The 22,248-nt window shown below is 38.7% G+C and overlaps 1 protein-coding gene across 6 annotated transcripts in view; it reads right to left on the bottom strand.

The window, feature by feature from the left end:
* The window catches only part of ralgapa2 (Ral GTPase activating protein catalytic subunit alpha 2), a 253,571-nt gene that overhangs the window by 78,893 nt on the left and 152,430 nt on the right, over positions 1-22,248 (bottom strand). For all 6 annotated transcript variants that reach the window (XM_067456168.1, XM_067456163.1, XM_067456165.1 and 3 more), the window contains 5 exons: positions 19,975-20,130; positions 9,443-9,571; positions 8,431-8,559; positions 7,206-7,264; positions 6,869-6,977 (listed from right to left, as the gene is read on the bottom strand). In XM_067456168.1, coding sequence (XP_067312269.1) covers positions 6,869-6,977; positions 7,206-7,264; positions 8,431-8,559; positions 9,443-9,571; positions 19,975-20,130 — 582 coding nt within the window. The remainder of the gene's footprint in view (positions 1-6,868; positions 6,978-7,205; positions 7,265-8,430; positions 8,560-9,442; positions 9,572-19,974; positions 20,131-22,248) is intronic.

The raw sequence follows: 22,248 nt of genomic DNA, 5'->3' as shown, positions 1-22,248 counted from the left end.
GAATTTTACTCGCCGCCAGGTTTTGCCAAATCACAGACAAATGGCAGAAATCATAGGCAAATCTGAGCTCGTTCCCGCGAGTGACAAACGTGCAGTGTGAATTATCAAAGATACGATCAGAGAGAATCGCAGACATCTGTGATATATTTGGCATGCTAAATATCTGGACCTGTCGTCGATGCTGCGATGTTGTGCGAAGTGTTCTGACTGAAAATAACATAGCAGATGACCATCAGTCAATGATAGAGCAAGATACAGGGCAGCGGGAGGTTCAGGGAGGAGATATAGACCAGAATATCAATATTTTAATAGATATATTTAAATTTCTATCAAACAGAAACTAAGCCCAAACATTTGCGTGACCAGCCGCAACAGCAGCACATTGCAAAATTATTTATTCCTGTCCAACTCTCTTTGCTGAACACAATCCTTGCTCCCTGTGTCTCCCCAACCATTTCCTGCTACATCATTTTTTTCTTTTCTTCTTTTTCTCCTTTTCTCTGCAAATCAGCGCACAGACAATTTGAAGCTTCAGTTACTTGCAGGCTTTATTAACAATTCCAGTCGCAGGCACACATGATCTCGTGCTATTTCCTCATCACTTCTCGCATGAGTTATATTTTTCATTTTGAAAATTATCATAGAAAAGAACTAGAATAACTTTTCAATTTTTCTTTTCAAATTATGTCTCAAGTCCCCTAATATCACATGTTTTCAGATTATAACCTGATTTCTCAGATCATAACTCGTAATTAATTTAAGTTTATATATATATATATATATATATATATATATATATATATATATATATATATATATATATATATATATATATATATATATTAGGGCTGTCGAACTATTATTTTTTTTAATCGCGATTAATCGCACGATTGTCATGAGTTAACTCGCGATTAATCACAATTTAATCGCAGATTTTTATTTGTTTTAAATGTATATTAAACTAAGTTTGAATTAAGTTTTTAATACTCTAATCAACATGGGTATATGGACAAATATACATGCTTTATGCAAATGTACGTTTATTATTAGTGAAACCATATAATACTTATTCAATAATAATTAATAAAACAGCATGAATACTAGATATGTATCAAAGGTCCTAGATGTTTATCAAATAATTTGTTCATGTCTCTTAAGCCTATAGCTTAAAAATTCAAAATAAGCAGGGATTTCTCTCATTTTAAGAATATAAATAAATAAATAAAGGTAGTATTACTGGCAGTTTAGTTCAGAACAGGGCACAGTTCGTATGAAAAACTGGTAATGTGAAAGCTGTCATGCGGACCTGTGAGCACACCAGTACCACACCATAACCGGAGGAGGTCCAGTAGGAATATAGTGTGGCCCCTTTAAGAGAGGCGCGCTCTCTATTGAACTGCCGGTATTTTGCGTGTGCGCGCCGAACTATGCCTCAGTTCACATTAACAGTGTGATGAACACGGACTCGGGAGCGTTCTTGTTCAGAAGAGTAACCCGTGCATTCGTTTTAGCCGATTGTAATGCATTTAGTTCAGTAAAACACATGTACTGTAAGTGGTGATGTGTCAATGATTTACCTCAGACATGAGCGATCGGACTGCAGAGAATGTGCTCAATGTAAACAGACTTTTCTTCCGACCTGGTGTCTAATATGGTTAAACAGAAATTATGGTAGCTTATATGCAATAACTGCACATTTGGTTTAGAATATTAATGATAACCATTTTCTTTCCCTATTAATGTTTGCTGCTGCATCCTTTACGCCGTTAAAATGAATTTGCGTTAACGCATTATTAACGCGTTAACTTTGACAGCCCTAATATATATATATATATATATATATATATATATATATATATATATATATATACATACATACATACATACATACATTTGCTGCATACTTCGGTTGTAACGAGTGGTTATTTCAGTCAAAGTTGCTCTTCTATCAGCTTGAATCAGTCGGCCCATTCTCCTCTGACCTCTAGCATCAACAAGGCATTTTCCCCCCACAGGACTGCCGCATACTGGATGTTTTTCCCTTTTCACACCATTCTTTATAAACCCTAGAAATGGTTGTGCGTGAAAATCCCAGTAACTAAGCAGATTGTGAAATACTCAGACCGGCCCGTCTGGCACCAACAACCATGCCACGCTCAAAATTGCTTAAATCACCTTTCTTTCCCATTCTGACATTCAGTTTGGAATTCAGGAGATTGTCTTGACCAGGACCACACCCCTAAATGCATTGAAGCAACTGCCATGTGATTGGTTGATTAGATAATTGCATTAATGAGAAATTGGACAGGTGTTCCTAATAATCCTTTAGGTGAGTGTGTGTGTGTGTATTATATATATATATATATATATATATATATATATATATATATATATATATATATATATATATATATATATATATATATATATATATATATATATATATATATATATATATATGCAACTTAAGAAACACTGAAAATTAATATGCATAATACATCATTATGTTTAAAGCACAAGCCATTATTTGTGTCTTTTCTATGTTTGTTATTCTGGAGAAACGCATCTCTGGGTGGATTCCAGGTTAATGGATTCTGTCTGTTGCTCTACCTACAATTCTCTCTTGCTCTGGGCTCCAGTCATGTGGAATCTGAGGTGAGAGAGTGAGTGTTTTCTCAGAGTAATAGAAGAGAAGAAGCCACACATAAACTCCCAACAGTTCAGCACATGCTTTTAGAGATGGAAGCCCTGTTCCCTTCCCAAAGCTTTATTCTGGCCTGACCTGCTGAGTGTCAACATGAACTGGATGTAATTACGTCTGCACGAGGAAGGGAATGTGAAGACTCAATTTGGAAGGTACCGTTTTAGAATGAGTGCTTTCAAATTTTAATAACTATAATTCGAATAATCTTTCCAACTTCAACTTAATAATGTAGTATTTGATAACCATTTGGATGTTTATGTAATCCATAGATTTGTGATAACTTCACATATTATGAAATACTGAAGTAATTTTATTAAAAAAAAATAACTTTACCTAAATTTTACCTTATATTTTATTATCTTTTTTTTGCTTTCTTCATGGTTTCTGTCTTTTGTCACAACAGATTCTCTACAAAGGAAGAAGTACATGAAGTTTTCAGTCCACAGGGCCTAAAACGAACTTGGCCAGTGACTTGAGAAAATGTACTGGCCATAGATAATTTTCAATATAAAATTTACAATTCTCTATTTCAATTTTGACTCCACAGCTAAATAGGGGTGTGCATTGGCACTGCCTTCACGATTCGATTCAATTACGATTCACCAGGTAACGATTCGATTCAATTCGATTCTACGATGCATTGTGATGCATCAAAATTCTACTGCACACAAAGCAAATTTTTCATCAGTCATGAGGCAATACAAGCAGATATTAAACAACAGATTGTATTGGCTGCTATGTGTCTCCTGTATCTTTGACATAAAAGTTATTAAATAAAATAAAATGTAATTAAATAAAATGCAATTAACCCTTAAATGCATGACTGTTTCACCAAACATTCTTACATATTCAGGTCGTTAGCGACCCAGATCTATATTTAACATGGATAGACCTCTACCTGTCGTGATAATATATAAAACTCCTGATTTTAGAGTAACAGCTACAGAAGAATAAAATAAAACCTATTTCGTTACCTTTTGGAGCTTGGAAGGATTCAGTTTGAGCAGATGTTTAATACCATCATCATCTGTCCTCATCAGAGCTCGTTTACCAGTATATTCAGCATCTGCCTCATATTCGCGATCTCCAGCATATTCTCCAAACTCATTTTCAATGTCTTCAAAATCAATATTTTGATCACTGACAGCTTCTTGACCACATCCATCATCAAGAGACAGTGACACTAATATCTGATTGTGTTCAGTACTTGCTCTCTGAAGTAAATCACTGAGCCATTTCAAGTTTTGCAGATTATAATTATTGTTTCGTTTTCTGTCAGAGGTAACGAGTGAAACGTCACTTCATCATTGGGTATCAGACATTGCCACCTTGTGGAATAAAGGTGAATTGAGCCGTATTTCGTCATTATAGATTAATTTATTATTGTGCAAAAAATACATACGTACAATCGTACACACCTCGGGTCTTTACCGCGTTTTTTAATAACCCGTCTATCGCGGTCATCTCCCTCCGCCTCAGCCATCTTCCTTGTTGTTGTTGTTATTCTCCCGGAACCGGAAGTATTTGAAACTTCACAACTTTATTGTCCGCCAGAAAATAAACAGTGACATAATCGATTATGGCACATTGCCGCATCGATGCTGAATCGTTCATGCCCCGCATCGCGATGCATCGCCGAATCGATTATTGTTGACACCCCTACAGCTAAAACTATAAGCCTAACTAATATACACATTTAAAACATTATAAAAGACATTAAGTAAACAGTCAGTAATAACATAAGTACAAATAATCAAATTACAAGCAATAGCAAATATAAATACAAAGATACAAATGAAATAAACAGTGTTTTCCAGGCTTTTTAAGTAGGTCTGACAGCATCTTTCAGGTGCTGAAATTTAATGAAGTAAATGTAAAATAACACAGCAAAGTCTTCACTGTATATAATAAATACATTAATCCTTAATAAAGTTACAAAAGTGTTTCAGTCAAGAGCAGTGAGAGATTTTTTTCTTTGTCCTTTGTTGTTTGATTAAGATTAAAACCACAGACAGCAGGAATATTATGTCGCTGTCACCTTAAGAGCGAATGTGTGGATCCAATTTACTGATACGCATGCGTTTACTTTCTCAACTGTTTACGTTCACTTACAACATAACTGACTATGATTACTAGGATACTTGCTTTTTTTTGACATGATGTGTGAATTTGTCCCCTCAAGTGAGAGAATACGTGGAAGAGCTAAATGTAGTATTCTGGGCTCGCGCTTCGGATGTTCGCACATTGAAAACAGAATGAGCTCCCTTTCATGTGTTTTCTTGTATTAAATATTTAAATTGACAAGGCTTAAACTTTTGTGAGGATGAAGCGCTAGCCTGACAAAAGTCCCGAGTGTCGTTCATGTTTGTTCATGTTCATGAATTGTTGGAATTCATAAAAATGCAACCGGCCAACTGGCGAGTGACATATACTCACCTACGCCTTTTACTTGCATTTGGTGCTTGTCAAGTGCTCATTTTAGGCCCATTTTATATTTTTTATATATATTTGGGCTGTTGACATTAATGCATGTGATTAATTCAAAATCCTTAACATTTTTTAAAAAATTTACGCAAATAATTACCAAAACGTGAAATTGAGTCATACGTTACTGACATAGCTAGGGCTGCAGCGATCGATTATTAAGTAATCGAGTATTCTTCCAATTATCACATGGATTAATCGGATAAGAACAACTTTTCTTTATTAAAGAGCAATACTAAATATACAAGAGAAAACAAGACGGGCATCTTAAAATGAACAACTACTTTGTTTCCTTTTTAGAAAAAAAAGAATGTTTTGTCGCTGAAATTGTGTGAAATCTGTGAAAACTAAACCAATTTAGTGCATTCAATTGCCATATTATATATATATAAAAAAATGCCTAAACATTGCATTTATGTTGTGCAACTTAACTTTCAAGTTTCAGCTTCAGCTCAGGCATGATTTAAGCCTTTACTGTCTTCTGAAGGCTTTGTGGCTTTTGTAAGAAGCAAAAAATATTGGACAGGAAGGAAACTTGGAACAAGAATAATAGTAGAGATGGGCGGATCAGCTGTAACGTCACCGGATCCGCTGTTAAAAACATGATTTTCTCTGATTTAAATATTCTCACCTGATCATCACATTACAATTATACAAATTCTCAGTGTTAAGCACGATGCTATCGTCACATATCAGCTACACTGAAGGAGGTTGATTTAAAAAAAAAAAAATCTTCTTTGGCGAAGCTATTTGTTGCGCTTAGGTTTAAGAACATTTTAATAGTGTATTTCAGAGATATCAAGTACGTTATATAAAGTCCCATTAAACATTTTACATACCCATCACAATGAGGACAATGCGTGTGCAAACTTCATTCATGCTGTTCATGTTTCGAGTGCTCGTATCTCTTCAGACGCACAAACTGCCGCAAATGAAGCTTAAATGTTCAGCGTCGCAACCCTGAAGCTCAACACACAGTTGTCTTCATTTAAAAATAGCGAGACTAAATTATATTACCAGTGCTGATGCCACTCTCTCTCGCATTGCGGTCTTTGATCTTGAAATGAGCTGAAAATGGAAGTTAAAGATGACACACATTCATTGCCTTATACCGTGAAACGTTTTCCGCGTCTTTATTAAAATCAACACATTAATAATTTAGCTCTCATCCACCCACAATTTTTTTCATTTCATTACTTTACCCACCTGACCCGCAGATATAACCGCAAACCACACATACTCCAAGTCCTTACACAGAAATTGTCTTTCTGTAACATGACTGTGTGTAGTTAAATAGACTAAACAAAGCTTTGAGGTAAATGATTTTACCTTGATGAATTTTTGAATTTGAGTTTGAGGATTCATTTCAGCCCTAAATGTAACGTCACACAGTTTGATGATCTTGGGACCTGGTAGTTGGACATTTCTATTCAAACTATTTAACCCATTTTTTTTTTGCGAGTTTGTGATCAGATAAATTTAAGCCGCTAAACAACAGAAACATTTTTAGGCCAATGATTCAGTAGGAGAATTAGTTGTTTTTCGAGAATTGAGATGGGGTTCAAACAGGTAAATGATTAGCTTTACATTTGTTGATTAATACAATCTTCATACTAATACAACTAATAGTGATCAGAAGGACAGACTAATGCAACTTCAGAGTGAAGAACACACAATTACCTTCAGCGTGACACCCAGGACGTTAATGGCATCTTTCACCTGATGGTGGGTTTCTGTGTGTCTCAGCTCTTCACACACCCACAGCCCCAGACTGCAGATCGCTACACACCTAAAACATGGTCAAAACACACTCAGATTACTGCCAGAACAACAGAGCAGCCATTCACATCATTCACAAGGTTAAGCAGATCAGCACGGTTGTAACCATGCATCAGATTTGAATAGGATCAAAATAAAATGTCAAAAAACAGTAGCCGATCACTGAACACATGAGGCTTAGCGTACTGGATCGGATCATTATAATAATAGAGATGGGTAAAGAATTATGTTGTTGTACCTGGCTCCTTCATATGTCTCATTGCGTGCAGTCTTCAGAAGAATGTTTACAAGGTAGTCCTACAGACAGAAAGTATGACAAAGACAGTTCATGCTAATAAACTTGGCAGCAGTCTAACAGATGGCCCAAGGTTCAGTTTTGTGGTCACGGTTTGGGTACTGTTGGTAGGAATTGGTTTATATATTTATACTTCTGATGTTTTGAGTTCACCCAAAAATGAAAGCTCTGTCCTGTTTTTTACTCATCATGTTTTTAAAACCTGTATGACCTACTTTTTGTGGAACAACATATGCACATTGTTAAGTGCTTTTCACACAAACACAGTGTTTCAAAGCATCATTAAAGACATTCATAATGTTCATGTTAATTACACCTTAACGCCTTATAGCCCACATTTAGCAGTTTAGGGCTGAATGATACGATTTTGGCAAAAATATACAAAATCAAGCAAGTTAAGCTTTCATATATATACATATATATATAGTTTTATATATACTTTGAAAGCTCTTTGCAGGACATGTTTTAACCAATAAGACACATGACTATCTGAGTTGTATGATGTGATTGACACATTTCAGTACATACCCCCCCCCCCCCCCCCCCACAATCATAATGTATTGATTTTATTTTAATTTATTAGCAAATAACTCATCACTACTTTGGAGATACTCATTATGGCTGCATTCATTGTAAAGTTTAGAATCTTTCTAATGACACCTTTTTATGTTGATCCATGCAGGATTTTTGACAAATACGACAATGAATTTTTTCGCAGTTAGTTGGCACCCGCGGGCGGTAAATCAGCGCTCGTTAAGAGATGATCAAAATGATAATCTAAAATGATACCTTAAAATGATACATATTTTGTGTTATTACATTCAGGGGTTGGTTAATAATTTGTTTATACTTTTTTTGTGGTTTCGGGGACGGTACACTTCAGGCTTAAAGGGTTAAGTGAATGTTTAAGTTGAAAGTACAATGATCATAACACAGAGCACATGTGTATCCTGTGGCATTCAGAATGGGATCTGACTCTTTGATTCATAGATTAAGTAGGCTGTTTTAAATGCATATTCATATAAATATAATTTTCTATCTAGACTAGTCAACTAGTCAGTAACAAAACTTTAATTTGTACGGCACAAATGACACAAATGACATCCCTAGTACCAAAACCTGGGTGGTTCAGATTTACAGGATTCGGTTCACCTGTATAACAGCATACCTTCATGTCCTCTTTGCCAACTACAATATCCTCAGATCCAGGAACAGACTGCAAAGATGGGATCTGTTGATACAGGTTAGGGAAGCACACCAGCGAACCAAGAACTGTCTGAGCCTCGATACGTGGAGCCTGATAAGGACATGAATGAAGAAGATACCGGCATGAAGCTGTGCACTTCTGTAGGTAGAGTAAATGTGGATATAGGTATTTAAAGGGTTAGTTCACCCAAAGAGGAAATTGATGTCATTAATGACTTACCCTAATGTCGTTCCTCAGCCGTAAGATCTCCATTCATCTTCAGACACAGTTTAAGATATTTTATATTTAGTCCGACAGCGTATCTAAGTGTATGCACACTATACTGTCCATGTCCAGAAAGGGAATAAAAACATCATCAAAGTAGTCAATTTGTGATGTCAGTGGGTTCATTAGAATCTCTTGAAGCATCGAAAATACATTTTGGTCCAAAAATAACAAAAACTACGACTTTATTCAGCATCGTCTTCTCTTCCGCGTTTGTTTTCAAACCTCAAATAAAGATTCAAATGGTCACGAATCAGCGGATTGATTCATGATTTGGATCGCCAATGTCACATGATTTCAGCAGTTTGACACACGATCCAAATCCTGAATCAATCCGCTGATTCATAACCGTTTGAATCTTTATTTGAGGTTTGAAAACAAACGCGGAAGAGAAGACGATGCTGAATAAAGTCGTAGTTTTTGTTATTTTTGGACCAAAATGTATTTTCGATGCTTCAAGAGATTGATGTCAACTGATGTCTCATATGGACTACTTTGATGATGTTTTTATTCCCTTTCTGGACATGGACAGTATAGTGTGCATAGACTGCATTCGCTCTCTGACTGAACATAAAATATCTTTAACTGTGTTCTGAAGATGAACGGAGGTCTTAGGGGTGAGGAACGACATTAGGGTGAGTCATTAATGACATCAATTTCATTTTTGGGTGAACTAACTCTTTAAGGACTGGGCAGCAGCAGCACGTACCTCAAAGGAGTCCGTGTTGAGGACGCGAGCAGCTGCGGTGATGAAGTCTCCAACCAGCATGGTGAAGCCCGGCAGGCCCAGGAAGAAGAATCGTGGTGAACACCACCTAATCATTGTGTTCAACACATCCTGAGAAAACCAGAGTATGAGAGAGGAGAGACGAAAAAAGACAAGATAACATTTAGGATATTCAGTGAGCCGCTTTAATTTAGAGGACAGTAGAACAGTGGTGGATGAAGCACACAAATCAGGTTCTTGAATAGGAACAGATAACCTATTAGAATATGGTTACTCTATTTCAATAGTTCACTTTAGACATTATACTAACTTTAAACAATTTTGCAACTACCAACTCTTATTAGAGTGTTAGTAGACTGTTTGGGTTAGTAAAATAAGTTGACGCAAAGTTACATATATTCAGTTGGGGGCATCAAAATAAAGAGTTAGCAGATATTAAACACACAGTCTACTAATAGTCCAATGAGAGTTAGTTGAAATGTAGTTTAAAAGTTACTTATAGTTAGTAGAATGTCTAAAGTAAAAAATAAATAAATTAGTTACCTAAAATATTTCTCCAGTAACAGTATTGCCTTACCATTTGAATTAGGTAATTAATGTATCTTAAACAACTTGCTTAGTTCACAAATAACTCAAGACATAAATATAAACCCGATTCCAAAAAGGTTGGGACACTGCACAAATTGTGAATAAAAGAATAATGTAATCATTTACAAATCTCATAAGCTTATATTTTATTCACAAAAGAATATAGATAACATATCAAATGTTGAAAGTGAGACATTTTGAAATGTTATGCCAAATATTGGCCCATTTTGGATTTCATGAGAGCTACACATTCCCAAAAAGTTGAGACAGGTAGCAATAAGAGGCCGGAAAAGTTAAAAGGTCAATTGGCAACATGATTGGGTAAAAAACGAGCCTCCCAGAGAGGCAGTGTCTCTCAGAAATCAAGATGGGCACAGGATCACCAATTCTCCCAATGGTGCGGTGAAAAATACTGGAGCAATACTGCCCTACAAAGGCAAAAGACCTTAACTCACTGGAGTGTGGAACTGAGAAAAATGACTTTAAAGATTTTTTGTTGTCCAGCCAAATTAGTTATAGGTAGGACACTGGAAATCTGGCATTTCGATGTTTTAGTAATGACAATTATCTACATACACTTTTTTTTTACTCAAACTTGACTTTTGACCCCTATTTTGAAGTTACGGCACTCTGCCTTTGTATTGTCTGCAAAAAATGTGGAGTCATGCCAAGGCAAAAGGCATTAACTTCCATATTATCAATATTTGGTTGCTGATCACCATTTGCAAAATCAATATAGTAACACCTTTACAAAATCTAATGATCATGGCATTTATTTTGGATGATTTACAATTAATTATAGCCATCTTATTTTTATTAAGGACACAATACGTCTAGTAAAGAGAATCTTCATTGGTGTGCAGCAAAACTTACAGGTTGATAGGTGACACTGAATTATATGAACAAGATAAGATTATTTCTAATGAGTAAACATTTGCATATATAATGCAAAGATATAAAAAATAGAACAAATAAAAAATCATGTAAAAATGCATGGGATTGGAATAAGATAAATAGCAAATAGTGCCGCTGGTTAAGTTTGGCTATCACACTCTAATGACAGCGCTGACTGGATCGGATTGCCCATTCATAGGCTAAACAGAGTAATTATTTATTGCAATATGTTTTTAATGTTTTTATCTAGTAAAAAAAAAGATACAATAGGCTACATAGCTTATACTTTTACATCTTTGAATGAAAATCGCCTAGCCTAAAAGGACAACATTTAGATTGATGTGAACGACAAGTAGGAATAATTCTCAGAATGCTTGTGGATTAAACATCTCCGATGACGTTCATTGCCATGGATTTTATCGGGTTTACAAGAAAAGGTAGGATATATGGATATAATTGCGAACTGTTACTACTGATTGTATGCGTGAGCTCACGCTGTCACGGCATTCGAGTGCACACACTCGTGCAGTGGGCAGCCCCAGACTGCCTGACAGCGCGCTGAGAGAATATTCTGCATTATGAAAACATGTATGACAGTACACAGGCTACACCGTAACTTAAACGCGGCAAACTTTAATACACAGTAAAACAAAGGCGGGACACCATAACTGCATGTCGGTACCGTAACTTAATTTAGACGCATGGCTAAACAAAGGCAGAGTACCGTAACTCAGTTTGAGTGTTCTAAAACCAAGGCAAAGAGCGGTAACTGCTGTTACGGTGTTCTGCCTTGGTTTCTCCTGGGCTTTTGGAAGTTACTGTTCAGACAATCCATAATTTTCTCGAAAAAACAACATAATTGACTAACGATATTTATCCACATGATAAAGGAGGTCTTGAAAGTCCCAAAAATGTCAATAACTCATTTTCGACCAAAAACGAAGATACGGCCTTTTGCCTTTGCACGGCAGAATACCAGACAGGAGTTTCTCAGAGAAAAATTGCAAAGAGTTTGATGTTATCATCATGTACAGTGCATAATATCATCCAAAGATTCAGAGAATCTGGAACAATCTCTGTGTGTAAGGGTCAAGGCCGGAAAACCATACTGGATGCCCGTGATCTTCAGGCTCTTAGACGGCACTGCATCACATACAGGAATGTTACTGTAACGGAAATCACAACATAATACTTCCAGAAAACATTGTCGGTGAACGGCATCCACCACTAGCTCCCTCCTCAGTTTTAGGACTGTATTTGCTCCACACCCACCTCCAGAGGGGGGCCACGGATCTGACTTTGATTTAACATTTAACAGAATCCACTTTCCAAGAACTACAACAAACTACTCTTTTGGACTACAATTTTTTTCCTGGGCTTCATGAAGTCCCAATGTTAGTCATTTAAATAATCTCCTCCCATGAAATGTGCAAAAAAGTGTGTTTTTTTCCACCCGGTTTCCAAAGCCCATTGTTTGATCTTCCTACTTTCCTTGAGTGGTTCAAATTTATTTCAAACACTGTTCCTGAACATTATCACCCTAACAGTGTGCTGCACATTTTACAAATAAATGTAGGAGAGTACAATGCAGGCTATGCACAAAAGCTTCTGAATTGTCGGGACAATCTGTTGTTTGTGGACCACAACTTATAAGTGTGTCTTATTATTTGTAGTTGTGTTTTCTATGAACAGTTTCAATAATAAGTTTTATGTTGTTGCTATGATGTAAACAAAGTGTGAAGCATTGCCTGTGCTCGCCTGCTGGTCATCATTAGTTTTGGTATAGTGTTTACTGTAGCTTTTGTAGGCTCTCACTTTTGTAAGACGGAAAATTAACCTTAGTTTTTTTTATCAATTACTGTTTGTATTACCATAGTTTTCCGAAGATTTTCATGGTGTATACTTTGTATCTAAAATGTATTGAAAAAAACATAGCAATCTAATTGTCCTGTGCAAACTGTCTGTGCATGAAACCGTTTCTGCGTGGTCCTCTTGTTCGTTAACATTGTCAGAGACTGAATTGTCACGCTTGAATTGGTTTGAATTTGATGCCATCCTTAATATTCATATCTGAGGATATGTGGTTATGGCAAGGTATTACCATAGCATAGTCTATGAAATTCTCTGAAAGCATATTCTAGTACACCCCAAAAACTAAATCAAGGCTTCAAAAAAGGGCATAATAGGACTCCTTTAATCACTCCACTGACTCAAGTCTCAAGCATCCTGGCACATTTTAAGTCTGAAAGACAAAACATTTAGTAACAGCTGACTCAACTGTTAATTCGATCACTGAATTAGTGAGTTTTTCCGATCAGTCCAATTTGTGAATTAATCATTCACTGTGATTTGTGAACAGATTCAACAGGTTAATTGAAAAGAGTCAGCTTGTTAACAAATTGGATGTTGCTATCACGTCTCAGAGCAGGTGACAATATCTATTTTATTTCGTTTTGAAGTAACAAAAAATGAAATGGGTTTTTTATGAAATTTAATGGAGTGTAACATTATAACATTGTGACAAAGACATACTACAATAGAGATATTTGTATTGTATACAGATATTTGAAGGAAAAAAAATACAGTAAAACTACAGAAAGGATGTTCTGTAAATGATTACTCGTATCCAACATTTTTAGGCTCTATCCGTTAGGTGTGAAACATCACGTAACTCAAGAGTGTACACATTAAACGTGTTATAAATAAAAAATTCTGTTTCTCTCACATCAGTTCCTTTTAACCAACTGTGCCATGCACTCAAACAAACAAACAAACAAACAAACAAGCGCATAAACAAGCACGGCTGCTCCGTAACCGCTTTGTTCATCTTCCTTAATTGATTCCTTTGTAAACACTGTCAGAAGAAGAAAAAACACCAGTATAGGCAACCAAGCTGTATAAAAAGAGTCCTGCTGAGAGGGAGATGTGAAATTGGTGGAAGCGGTGCATCTGCAGGGACATTTTACCCTCATTCTGCAATAACTGACCTTTGCAATGCTTAGCAACCAGTAGTAATTAACCGCCACCAAACTGCTGCGTGATTACCCAAAATGAGCATTTTGGAGGAAGCGGCAATTCTGCAAAGCGGGACTATTATGCAGCGGTAAATACAGAAAGCGCAATCTGAATCTACAGTGTGTGTGTGTGTGTGTGTGTGTGTGTGTGTGTGTGACAGTTTAACATGGCCCAATGGTTTAAATTGTCAGAGCATTGCAAGGAAATGTATATGTACAGTACATATGAATGGAAGTGCCGTGATTTTCTCTTTCCACCTGAAGACTCTAGATGTGCCACAGCTTAGACAAATACTTCAATTTGTGACCTTTATATGACTCCAAACGGTGGAGGTAAAAATCAATGTGCTGATGGTCAGTGTGGATACTAAATCCAGCCCACAGTCCAACACCTGTTAGCAGTGCCCTTATTTGTTGACTTTCCTGTCCCTATAGCAGCACACAGAGAAAGGTTTAATCATTAACTGTGTGTGATTAAGGTTTCTGTATACGGACACATTTCGCAGCACAATGTTACATGTTCCTTTCATTACAGTAGATGAGTTTCAGACCTTCCTTTTCAATAACCAGTTGCTCCCATGAAACAACTACTGTAGTTTGTAACTTTATACCATCCAGTCAAATCAAGTCCCGCCCTAGATTGTTTGTCTTGTTCGATGAGCTGTTCCTCTAAGATATACTGTATGTCACCACAGAGAAGAAAAAGCAATTTCTGTTTACTGATGACTTTAACAATCTCAAATCTGAACTTTTTTTTTGACCACATGGTTTAAACAGATGTAGGTTTCATATTGCATTAGATATACATTTAAAGGTGTAGTGTGTAGTATTTATGAGGATCTACTGACAGAAATGTAATATAATATACAGAACTAAATATACATAAATATACAAGATGTAACCGGGCATGGCGCAGCCGGGGCCCCACCCTGGAGCCAGGCCCGGGGTTGGGGCTTGTATGAGAGAGCCTGGTGGCCGGGCCTTACCCCATGGGGCCCGGCCGGGCTCAGCCCGAATGAGCGACATGAGGCCACCCTCCCCTGGGCTCACCACCTGCAGGAGGGATCATAAGGGGCCGGTGCATAGTGGATCGGGCGACAGTCGAATCTCTGGACACAGAAACTGGCTCTAGGGACTTGGAATGTCACCTCGCTGGCGGGGAAGGAGCCTGAGCTTGTGCGGAAGGTCGAGAGATACCGACTAGAAATAGTCGGGCTCACCTCCACGCACAGCTTGGGCTCTGGAACCACACTTCTCAAAAGAGGCTGGACTCTACCACTCTGGAGTTGCCCATGGTGAGAGACGGCGGGCTGGAGTGGGTTTGCTTATAGCCCCCCAGCTCAGCCGCCATGTGTTGAAGTTACCCCGGTGAATGAGAGGGTCGCTTCCCTGCACCTTCGAGTCGGGGATAGGTCTCTCACTGTTGTATGTGCCTACGGGCCGAACGGCAATGCAGAGTGCCCGGCCCTCTTGGGGTCTCTGGGAGGGGTGCTGGAAAGTGCCCCAACTAGAGAATCTATCATTCTACAAGGGGACTTCAAGGGGACTTTTAGTGGGCAGTGACAGAGACACCTGGAGGGGCGTGATTGGGAGGAACCTAACCCTAACCCTGATCTGAAACCGAGCGGTGTTCTATTATTGGACTTCTGTGCTAACCATAGCTTGTCCATAACAAACACCATGTTCAAGCATAAGGGTGTCCATCAGTGCACATGGCACCAGGACACCCTAGGCCGAAGGTCGATGAATCGAACTTGAGGTCGTCTCATTTGACCTCCGGCCTTATGTCTTCGATACTTGGGTGAAGAGAGGGGCGGAGCTGTCAACCGATCACTACCTGGTGGTGTGTTGGATGCGATGGCAGGGGAGGAAGCTGGACAGACTAGTTAGACCCAAACGTACTGTGAGGGTCTGTTGGAAACGTTTGGCTGAATCCCCCGTCAGAGAGATCTTCAACTCCAACTTCCAACAGAGCTTCGACCGGATCCCGAGGGAGTCTGGAGATATTGAGTCCGAAAAGACCATGTTCTCCTCCTCCATTGTCGACGCGGCCGCTCGGAGCTGTGGCCATAAGGTTTCCGGTGCCTGTTGAGGTGGCAATCCCCAAACCCAGTGGTGGACACCGGAAGTAAGGAATGCCGTCAAGCTGAAGAAGGAGTCATATCAGGCCTGGTTGGCTTGTGGGGCTCCTGAGGCAGCTGACAGGTACCGGCAGGCCAAGCGGACTGATGCCCGGGTAGTTGTTGAGGCAAAAACTCGGGCCTGGGAGGAGTTTGTGAGGCCATGGAGAAAGACTGATCAGTCGGCCCGTTCGACACCTCAGGAGGGGGAAGCAATGCCCTACCAACACTGCCTACAGTGGAGATGGGCAGCTGTTGACCTCACCTGGGGTATTGTTGGACGGTGGCAGGAATACTTTGAGGATCTCCTCATCCCACCGTCACATCTTCCTTTGAGGAAGCAGAGGCTGAGGGCTCGGAGGGGGATTTGTTTATCACCCAGGCTGAAGTCATCGAGGAAGTTAATAAGCTCCTCGGTGGCAAGGCTCCAGGGTTGGATAAGATTCGCCCTGAGTACCTTAAGTCTCTGGATGTTGTGGGGCTGTCTTGGCTGACACGCCTCTGCAGCATCGCGTGGCGTTTTGGGACAGTACCTATGGACTGGCAGACCCGGGTGGTAGTCCCTCTTTTCAAGAAGGGGGACCAGAGAGTGTTACAACTACAGGGAGAATCACACTTCTCAGCCTCCCTGGAAAAGTCTATGCCAGGGTACTGGAGAGAATTAGGCCGATAGTGAAACCTCAGATTCAGGAGGAACAGTGTGGTTTTTGTCCTGGTCGTGGAACACTGGACCAGCTCTATATCCTTTCCAGGGTGCTGGAGGGTTCATGGGAGTTTGCCCAACCAGTCCAAATGTGTTTTGTGGATTTGGAGAAGGCATTTAACTGTGTTCCTTGTGGCACCCTGTGGAGGGTGCTCTGGGATTATGGGGTCTGGGGCCCCCTACTTAGGGCTGTTCAGTCCCTTTACGACCGGAGCAGGAGCTTGGTCCGCATTGCCGGCACTAAGTCAAATTTGTTCCCGGTGCATGTTGGTCTCTGGCAGGGGTGCCCTTTGTCACCGGTTCTGTTCATAATTTTTATGGACAGAATTTCTAGACGCAGCCAAGGGCCGGAGACTGTCCGGTTTGGGGACCACACAATTTCGTCGCTGCTCTTGACAGATGATGTTGTCATGTTGACATCCTCAGACCAGGACCTACAGCATGCACTGGGATGGTTTGCAGCCGAGTGTGAAGCAGCTGGGATGAGAATCAGCACCTCCAAGTCCGAGGCCATGGTTCTCAGTCGGAAAAGGGTGGCTTGCTCACTTCAGGTTGGTGGAGAGTTCTTGCCTCAAGTGGAGGAGTTTAAGTATCTTGGGGTCTTGTTCACGAGTGAGGGAAGGAGGGAACGGGAGATTAACAGACGGATCGGTGCAGCATTTGCAGTAATGCGGGCGATGTATCGATCTGTTGTGGTGAAGAAGCAGCTGAGCTACAAGGCAAAGCTTTCGATTTACCGGCCAATCTATGTTCCTACTCTTACCTATGGTCATGGGGCTGTGGGTCATGACCAAAAGGACAAGATCTTGGATACAGGCGGCTGAAATGAGCTTTCTCGGCAGGGTGGCTGAGTGCTCCCTAGGAGATAGGGTGAGAAGCTCGGCCACTCGGGAGGAGCTCAAAGTAGAGCCGTTGCTCCTCCATATTGAGAGAAGCCAGTTGAGGTCTATTTCGGACGCCTCCTGGACGCCTTCCCAGGGAGGTGTTCCGGGCATGTCCCATCGGGAGGAGGCCCCGGGGAAGACCTAGGACACGCTGGAGGGATTATGTCTCCTGGCTGGCCTGGGAACACCTCTGGGTTCTCCCGGAGGAGCTGGAGGAAGTGGCTAGGGAGAAGGAAGTCTGGGCGTTTCTGCTTAGACTGTTGCCCCCGCGACCCGGCCCCGAATAAGCGGAAGAAGATGGATGGATGGATAGTTCAGATTGTTATTAATGATCTTCAACCCTGAAACATTTTGAATGAAACAAGGGTATTTTGAAAATGAAAGGCCACATTTCTTTTCAAATTGACTACACTTAATGGTCCACTGCAGAGGAGCATCAAAATAAAGTGTTATCAGATATCAAAAAGACAGTGACTGATAGATGGCATGTAGTTCAAAAGTTTGTTATAGTTAAGTGGACTATTGAACTAGGGAGCGACTGACTTCTAAAATGAAAAATTAAAGGGCCAAATTACTTTTTTTTAATAAAGTTACAATTGGCTTTTTCTCGAAGATCAGTATGTGGAAAACTGCACATTTACACAGTGTAGCCCTAGTGCAACAATATCAACACTAAACAAATAAATTTTGCTGCTTGTTCAGTTTCCTTGGGTTAATGATTTTTGTTTTGTTAAAGTTGCATCGTAAAACAGCAGAACAGGAGAGCAGGACCACACTGCACCAGTACTGGACTGCTCATGTGAAATTTGTGTTCAGATTTAAAGCTGTCACACTATGTTTTGCATAAAAAAAAAACACTTTTTTTAAAGAAATTAAAAATTAAAAGTGTCAATTTAAATCACTGACTTGAAATCTAAAAATCACACTTTCTAAGTTGCTTTTGTGATCATTTGAGCCCTGTGTTTCCACACTTATGACTGGTGGAGCAAATGTAAATGCAAATGCAAATGCAAATGCAAAAAAAAAAAATAATAAAAAAAAAAATAAAATAAAAAATATATATATATATATATATATATTCTCTAAACAATAACTCTAAAATTCATGCAATGGTACATTATTATTATTTTAACAGCTATTCAATTTCAAATGCTCCAGAAAAGAAATGACTAGAACTGTGGGTGAATTGCAGCCCATATCTGATCCAATTCAAGTTGTTTGTGCAGGTGGCTGTGAAACTGTATTGCTGTGAACATGAAGAGTTGTTTCAGAGGTGTGTAAGATGTGAACTTTAACAGCTCCATCAAGTGATTGGTAAAACAACCACACTTCTAAACTACCATTCCCATTGTCTCTGAGCTCTATCTGGGCTTCAAATCTGCCCCCATGTGGATTTAAAGTGCGACTTTAAGCCAACAGTGACACAAATGGAATCTATTATCTGCACACTTAAAAAAAGATCCACAAAAGTGGCCAAAAGCACTTTCACAATCTCCATTGCTTTTTTGCAATCTCCATAGCTCCAAATGAAGTATCGCAGTGCCAGCACACATGCACACTACACACACACACACACACACACACACCACTGGAGATCTGAGAATATTTCACTACACTGCATTATGCTCAAAACCAGAAACAAAAAAATGTAAATAATACAAAACCTATCGTGTGAAAAAAAATGTTTTTGAATGTATATTAGTCACAATCAGATCAGACTTACTCTCGTTTGATGATTCAATAATGACTATTTACGAATGTTTAAGATTCAAGCATTTTCTAGAGAATCAAAGCCTTTACTGATTCACAAGAAAGACTGTTACACCATCTAGTGGTCAAATGCACGAAGGATATATTTTATGAAGAAATATTTTAGTTAAATACTTAAGTTCTAGTGAAAGAATTGGTGAAATGCTGTCAAAAAAATGCATTAACAAATATAATATAAAATAAACATCCTTCCGATTTTAAACAGCATAATGAAAAATAATTACATTAACGCTTTTTTTAATGGAGGTCTAACAGACTTTGCTTGTTATTGATACATTTTTCTAAAACCTCTTTTTATGAGTGGAAGTACTCTTCTAGTTGGATTAATTGTTGGTTATGTTAATGATTTATGTAACTCCTGAGGAGATTGCAGGAATCAGTGCCAATGCCACATCCCTTCCTGATATTCTCACCTCTTTAATATAAGATTTTTACTCACTGAGATAATTAACAACCCATTGTTATGTGATGGTATAATCCATACCTTGCCAAACAGAAATCGGAAACGTGATTAAATGCATGCATGCAGAATCAACTGTACCTGATCGTCGCTGGTGAAGCCTTTGTGCATGACGTGGTAAAGGTGCACCAGGAAGTCACTGTTGGGCAAAACGTCTTGATGTTTCGTCATCATCTCACAGATCAGCTTATACGCCTGAAGCTTCCCAGCCTTGAACTCGGACGGCAGCATGGTAGCCTGAACACACACATTTGGTCACATGGTATTCAACATGCACTTGCATTCCTCCTAGTGTCAACTCTTCGTATCTGTTTGCTTCTCTCCTACTCTATGTGCTCATCTCAACACAGACAAATTCCCAATGAAGCGGTTTTCATTCCCAGATTTTTTCATCTCTGATGTTGCGTATATATGTATTGATATTTGTATTATGAGCCTATAGTGGTTCATTGGAGCACAAAACTCACGGTTCGGATCATATTACAAACAAGAAAAAAACATAAAAACTTTCCATGTATTACCTAAAGCACACTTTATGTACTCCGATACCACAGCAAAAAATACTAGCCTAACTAATAAAGCTAAAACATTATTAAATGCAAGTAAACAGTAGACTAATTAAAAGCATAGATAAATACAATATAACAAAGCTACAAATTAAGTAAATTATAACTGTAGTATTCATTTTGGCTACAGAAATGTAATAATTACATGTAAAATAACAACTGTTCACTGTATAAAGCTAATAAAGATAAACCTTTGTTAAAGCTGTGTTTTGTTGTTTGATTCACATCAGTGACAGCAGGTATTTATATAGGCTGCTGTCACTTTATGAGCTGACGCACGGATCCAATATAATGATACACATCCGATTTCTTTGTAAACTCTCCACGTTCACTCAAGACACAACTGACTGTGTTTATGAGAATACTTGCTAAGACAAGTATTTTGACATAATTCTGTGTATTTGTGTCCATGGAGATGCAAAAGAGGAATCTAAAGATCCACATCTAAAGAGTTTGCGCACTATCTGAAACGCGCCTCTCTCTCTGTGTGCGGCACAGATAATATCTGTAAATATATAAAAAAATACTGTACTGTTTATCAAAATTTGTATTATTTATTGGATTTGGGCACTTTATTATTTAATTTTTTTTATTTTGAGCCTAATGCGCCCACTGTTTGGAATAGTTTTGAGCCCATGCTTTATTTTTCAGTTATGCACTTTATTGCGTTTCTGCTCTTGATCTGGCTTTTTTTATTCAAGTGGACGTGCCTTTTGTGTTTAAGTAAAAGCTTTAAGTTAATAGTCTCGTGTCTCAGGCGCGAAGCTTGACAGGCTACTGGCCCTTTAATGGGCGGATATGCGTGCGTTGTCTTTCTCGACTGTATAAAGTTCACTTATACAGACTATGTCTGCTAGGATACTTATCAAGATGGACATATTGACATACTTTTGTGTGAGTTTGTCCGATCCAGCGTAAGACTTGAAAAATAATTCAATATTTGCACGCTTTCGGATGATGCACAAAGACAAATACTCTTACTACGCACGCGAGTTCTCATTCGGGCACAACACCCAGGTGGTGACGGTGAAAATGACTGATCATATTCGAACCAGAGCTGTTGAAAAACTCTTTTGATTCTAACATACGGCAGCACTCAAAGGTTACTACAGCCATGAAGCTGAGCTATGTTGCACAGAGAGGCTGTGTCTGTCAGTTATTATTATACATATGACCAGGGGCCTTTCTAGGATTTTCATTTTAGGGGGGCTCAGCCCCCAGTGAGGGTAGGCCTGTAGAAAAAATGGTAATACTATTTAGTTTAGGGTCCAAATTGCGCAATTAACTAATAGCTTACAAACATGCATACCCAGAAGATATTGGCTGTTTATTATTAATTATAAAGCAAATATTATCACCTTACTGCATGGCCATACTGTACATGCATTAATCATACCCAATAATGTAGACAGGTTTATAGATCCCAAATGTTAGGGGGGTTCGGGGGGTATGCTCCCCCAAGAAAAATTTAATTTCTATGATCTACATATGTGCATTTTAAGATGTTCTGAAGGCCAAAAAATTAAATAACAATAGCTTGAAAACCATGTCACTGGGCAGTAGATTATTTGTCTTTCTTATGTCCACATCTCTCCTTTTCTCTGTTTTTATCTTGCCCAGTCTCTTCCCCTCATGCTGAGCTTAGACTGATATAGTTTTTCCCGTTTTTGTCAGCAAATAAAGTAAACGTATGGTTTACATATTAACATACTGATATGTTTCATGAATAATTTTCTTAGACACGTTAATTTACTGTTTATTAAAATTTTAAGTTTATTAAATTCACAAT

This window comes from Pseudorasbora parva, chromosome 10, assembly GCF_024679245.1.
Source record: "Pseudorasbora parva isolate DD20220531a chromosome 10, ASM2467924v1, whole genome shotgun sequence".
NCBI classification, from domain to species: Eukaryota; Metazoa; Chordata; class Actinopteri; order Cypriniformes; family Gobionidae; genus Pseudorasbora; species Pseudorasbora parva.
Note: the sequence above shows the minus strand (reverse complement) of the source record. Positions and strands in the feature narration are given on the sequence as shown.